The sequence below is a fragment of the Gadus macrocephalus genome, chromosome 10 (genome assembly GCF_031168955.1).
Source record: "Gadus macrocephalus chromosome 10, ASM3116895v1".
Taxonomy (NCBI): domain Eukaryota; kingdom Metazoa; phylum Chordata; class Actinopteri; order Gadiformes; family Gadidae; genus Gadus; species Gadus macrocephalus.
Genome location: NC_082391.1, coordinates 1,131,749 through 1,137,748, shown reverse-complemented (window position 1 = coordinate 1,137,748; position 6,000 = coordinate 1,131,749). Strand labels below are relative to the sequence as shown.

At 42.1% G+C, this 6,000-nt stretch overlaps 1 protein-coding gene across 1 annotated transcript in view; it reads right to left on the bottom strand.

The window, feature by feature from the left end:
- b4galt1l (DP-Gal:betaGlcNAc beta 1,4- galactosyltransferase, polypeptide 1, like) overlaps window positions 1-6,000 on the bottom strand; it is a 30,048-nt gene continuing 24,048 nt past the window's right edge. Inside the window, exons 5-6 of the mRNA XM_060063853.1 lie at window positions 1,326-1,430; window positions 1-682 (exon numbers count right to left, since the gene is read on the bottom strand). Of these exons, the coding sequence (XP_059919836.1) occupies window positions 553-682; window positions 1,326-1,430 (235 nt within the window). The 3' untranslated portion in view covers window positions 1-552. The remainder of the gene's footprint in view (window positions 683-1,325; window positions 1,431-6,000) is intronic.

The following is a 6,000-nucleotide window of genomic DNA, read 5'->3' as shown; positions in this document are numbered from 1 at the left end:
GCTCGTTCCCAGGCAGGCTGGGACTGGGAGAGGGCTCCAGGTGGATTAAGCCAGGGGAAGCTCCAGCCCCTCCCCCAAGAAACGCACAACTTTGGTCACACACACACACCCCTCCTAAAAACAGAATAAGATAATATATTATACCCCAAAACATTTATTGGGCTGAGAACCCCCCCCACACACACACACACACACACACACACACACACACACACACACACACACACACACACACACACACACACACACACACACACACACACACACACACACACACACACACACACACAATGGGGTTGTGAAGGAGATTCTGCAGACGTCCCAGAGACAAGCGGGCACTTTGGTACAAAGTAGCGAACACATATTCATGTGTTCAAAAGATTCACTGCTTTATTCCTCAGCGATGTCCAATGTTTATGAGAGACAACCTCCCCACCCCCCCCCCCCCTCCTAAAAAAATATTAAAACGTGACAAAAAGAGTTTTTTGGCTTGCTTCCGTAGAAGGTCGTGTAAGGCACATTTGGGTACTGCGGCGGTCAGTGGAGGTGGGGTCATGGTTCCCCCACTTCCACAGTGATGTAGGTGTACAACGGCCTCTGCTCCTTGCCAACCACAGTGTACGTGAGCGAGTTGATGCCATCCTTGGCCATGGTGTCTCTGGTGTGAGCCAGTCGGTTAAACCTGGAGACATGAAAAGGCAGAGGGTTGGATGTGCGCCCAAAGAATAAGTTGATTTTAACAGAGATAACATTTACAAAACAAGATCTTAATATTAGGTATAACTGAAAATGATGATGGCCTTGTTAGTGTGATCCCACATGGTTGCACAGGAGAAATGCAACTATCGGTCACTGCATGTTAAAGGTTGTATAAGCAATTGTAGGCCGAAACATAAATGATCACATTCATCTGATCTTTCCTCACGATCCGGTAACTGCCCGCCCAATAAGCACGCCGTCAAAAAAAACCCGCCTCTGAGATCGTACACAGAAACAAATGGTACTACCAACCACTCAAAACCAGAATAAATAGTATTCAAACCAGTCACCGACGAGGGGCGGGTGTTGTGGGGTTTTGCGCTGCGTTCACGATGGTTTTTACTGGATGCACGAAACACGGAAGGGAGGGGGGAGCGGGCTCTGTTTGTTTTGGATCTCACTTCAAATGCCAACAGTAGTGACGTCACCCAACATCGCTGATACAACCTTTACTATAGTTATTACAGAGAATCCTTTTTTCGTCTGTTTTCGAAAACCGAGGAAAGGAAGCGAAAAATATCAGAAAGGGAGTGGAACCCTGGAGAACAGGAAGAGCTGCGTCTTACCTCTGAGGGTTGGGCTCATTCTTCTTGTCCCGGTTGTGTCGAATCATTCTGCATTTCCCCACCGTGCCACTGGCCCGAGAGATGGTCATACCCTTCGTGGCTAACCTGGATACAAAGACAGACACCCACACTTTAATGTTTGTTCGCAAAATGAAAGCACCTACACGTGTCTTAAGTCTCTAAACTTTGGCCCTTTTGGTGATTATGATGATGAGGGCAGCAATAAAATAGCCGGCTGTCAACCAGCTTTGCTTCAGACATCAATAGTGAATATACATTTAAATTAAAGCTGCAAGCAGCATTTTACAGGGGCCAAGCCTAACGCAGACAATTACGACCCTGACCAAGACCATATTTGCATTGCCATCGTAGCCACCAACTCTGATACTCAGGTCAAGCCAATTCAAACCCACATTCAGACACTGGCGGCGCTGTCAACCACACAGGGCAACAGCCCTCGGGGCAGTTCGGGTAAGGAGTTTTGGGGAAAAAGTATCAAACTTTGATCAGGATAATCAGCATATTCTAGTTTCCAATGGTATAGATTTGCACAGTTATTTCGATTAGCGATAGTTGTAACACATTGGGTTGTGGAGTTAAAGTTGTGAAGGTTTGCCAACCAGGTAGAGGACAGACATAGATTCTTGGGCTATGGCTAGAGCAGGATAGCTTGCTAAAAGAGACTAACCCGTCTATCAAAATCAGAATCCTGAAGTAGTTAAAGGACAATTCCGGTATTTTGAACATTGAGCCCCCTTTCTGGTTTGTTTAGGATGAAATAGAGTGGGTGACACCGAAATTTTAACTATTAGTCCTTTCTCGGGTATTTGGCTCATTTTGAATCGCTCCTGCCTGCTTCACAATGGTTGTCTGTGTGCATACACAAACCTGTCAACCCAGCAACCCTAAACGTTCGTTTTCAAAAATGTGCAAGTAACCGAGTGGTTAGTGACATTCGTGAAGTTTAAAAAAAAAATATCGGCGCAATATATGGTTTCTGTCGTGTTTTATTGCACATTCATCGCCAGTTGATTTCAGTTGGAAGACTCATTACTGCACGATGATATTACTCCGCCGAACCGGAAAGGTGGGCTGTTTACGTTGGTTTGAAGTAGAGCCCGACCGATATAGGATTTTTAAGGCCGATACCGATACGAATATTTTGTGATTAAAAAATCCGATATGCCGATATATCGGCCGATATATATAAAAAAAAAAAATCCAGAAACACGCAACAAAACAAACAGATTTCCCTAACATTGGTTATTTGTAGTTATCCTTTAAATCCTTTTCACTCTCAACTAACACGTAACAACAGCAAAACTGGACATGGTAGTCATGAATTAAGTCATGCTTATCGACTTTAGAGAATTGATGGGGATGTTCTTTTAATTGTTATTCAAGCAATGTATGTCTTGTGACAGTTGCCAACTTACCATGAACACACTTGCACACATGAGCTGTGTTGGAAATCATTCCCTATTCACTCCCTCACTATTCCCTATATAGTGTTTATGATATAGTGCACTATATAGGGAACGAACAAACGAGAATTCGGACACTACGCTGAACATTTCTAAGCGTCATTTGCGTCAGTAAATGCGCCGGGTATTTGTGTGACGCAGACAGATGCTCCCACATCATGTAAACAAACCGGGAAATCCCGAGGAAAGCTGGAGCTTGTATTGATGTTGAATGCAACATTTCCTTGATCAAGTTTTTTTTATTAATTTTGAATATTACATTTTCTATGTTAACTCCAAATTAAATTGTTGACATCTCTAAACGAAAGCCGGAGACTCCATCATTAAATGTATTAGTTTTCGCGGTTATTCAGCTTCTTCTTCTACTCCGGAAGAACACTACCGCATTGCATTGTGGTATACGGAGTAACAAGTAGGGAACATCGTATGTACACTCACATTTTAGTGCATGAAATTAACCACTGAGAATTCGAACACCACTGCAAAATGGCGAGCACCCTATAGTGCACTATATCCGTGATAGGGAATGATTTCGAACACAGCTATGAACAACACCGATGATCTCCGTCGATCTCCGTCATTCACTCTGCCTGAATCAGCGGGTTTGGGGCGTTAGAGCGCCCTCTGGTGGACAAACTTTTTTTAAAAAAAATATTCATTTATCGGCCATTATAATGCCGATACCGAATAGTTAGAAAAATGCCTAATATCGGCCGATAACATCGGCCTGCCGATATATCGGTCGGGCTCTAGTTTGAAGTCTTGTACCGTGAGCACTTCGGATTAGGGAAAATCACATAGAAAATCACTGAAAATGGATTATGAAAGGTGGCTTCTGGAGGACGCACTCGATTTTGACGGCAGAGGATATCGTTTTGAACCAGAATTCACCCAAGAGGAGCTACGTGAGATGGAGGCTAGGGCTACGGAGGCGCCTGAAGCTCCGGCTGAAGCGGTCCCCCCAGGATCACGGGCGGGTGGTGTGCCTGTGGGAAGTGCAGGCAGATGCCGACGGAAGTCGAAAGTAGGTGCTGCACGGAGTGGGACCTTGTGCGGAAGTTTATATGCGGTTGTGAGGTATCTGAAAAAATAGTTCAATTTAGCAACTAACACGGATGGAAAACATATATTGCGCCGATATTTTTTTTTTTTTAAACTTCACGAATGCCACTAACCACTCGGTTACTTGCACATTTTTGAAAACGAACGTTTAGGGTTGCTGGGTTGACAGGTTTGTGTATGCACACAGACAACCATTGTGAAGCAGGCAGGAGCGATTCAAAATGAGCCAAATACCCGAGAAAGGACTAATAGTTCAAATTTCGGTGTCACCCACTCTATTTCATCCTAAACAAACCAGAAAGGGGGCTCAATGTTCAAAATACCGGAATTGTCCTTTAACGTATCAAAACAAAGAAAGGGGATGTAACCCCACTAACCGTCCCTCGGAATCACTTCCTCGCCACACCTTACAAAAAAGTAACATAACTAACAGCCACAGCCAAGCAATAATCATTTGAGATTTATGAATTAGAACCATTCATACACACATTCAGACTGATAGCGATGTCAATCACACACAGCGACAGCCAGCTCGTTGGGAGCAGTTCACACTTCACAAAAGATATCTCAAAGTTCAGTTCACGCTGTTTAAAATGTACTAGTTACTACTACATAGTGCACAATCTCACATTTATTTTTTTATTAAATTCTGTTATTTTTCAGTAGAGCCTCCTCCTAACATTCCACCAGTTGGGTAGGAGGCGGTTCATTATAAGCATTATAAGCAGTACATAAGCATTTAAGTCTTTCGTGTTTTAAAACACACTTTTTTTTAGAAGTGTATGGCTCCTGGATGCTTTACCTTTATAGCATATTGCTTTACGTCAGATTGAAGACATCTGTCCATAGATGACATGTGGAAAAGGAATTTTGTCGAAATAAATTCAAGATGGCCGTAAATCTATCCAGAGGAAGTCAAAGGTTCTTGAGGTAGATTTGTTCACCATGAGGATTTGCATGTGTGGGCAAAGTCTATGACTTAGTCAATGATTGAAAATGTGCTCAGATTAAAAATGTATAGCGCTAACTTTGGGCCAATCAGTATAATATTTATCCGTTAATCTTGAGTCAACCTCTACAGCTTTAGAAAGTTTCATATCTTCGGTGCGAGCAGTTTAGGCTGTGTAATTCAAATGTGACGGAATAATAATAATAATAAATATAACCGCAAGCGTTGATTAACAGGGTCCGAGCAAAATTAAAAGTCAAGAACACACTGATGGAAGATATATAAATATCATAATTGTCATATTTAAGGAAAGATGCTCCACTTATAAACCTGAACTGCAGCCTCATTCACATGGTCAAAATGTCTATTGATAAGCACACAACATCCAGAAAACTCAAAGTACACATTTCTCAAGTGAAATAAGGGCTTTCTTCAAAGCATATACCTGAAAAATCTTTGAAATTCTGGGGAAATGAAACATTTGTAGCAAAGAAAAGTAACGGAAGAAATCTAAATATGACAGATTTAATTATGAAGGAAAAATGGTTAACGAAGAAGTTCCCCTTAATGCCATACTGTGTCTCGGCAGTCCGATTCTTGAAAACGAATGAGCCGGAAGATTGATTGCCTGATGAATTTCAGGTGCTGTTCAATGTTGAGTTTCTTAAATGAGTGGCAATGACAGAATGTCATGTTCAGCATGTTAATAATGCTCTAATCAGGATTCAAACTCTCAACCTAAGGATGACCAGTACACGGCATTATCCCGTTGAGCCACTGACACTCCTGAACTGCATGAAGCCTCACTCACATTGTGAAAATGTCGATTGATAAGCAAACAACATCAAGAAAACTCAGAGCACACATTTCACAAGAGAATTAAGGGCTTTCTTAAAAGAGTACAGACATGAACACTTGCACAGTTAATGGTATCCACCTAATGATAACCGTATGGTAGTGATACAATAACAAAATGGTCACATAGGCAAAATGGGTTGAGACTGTGGACGTTTGGCTTTTCTATGAAATTGTGGGCAAAGTAAACAGACCAGGGTGAAAAAGATGCATCTGATTTTAGAGATTAATATGATGAAAGAATTTTGAGTCCAGGTCAATCTAGTAAGGAGAAATAAGGCTAGTTCTAGGGCTGGGCGATATGGCCTAAAATAAAAATCCCCGA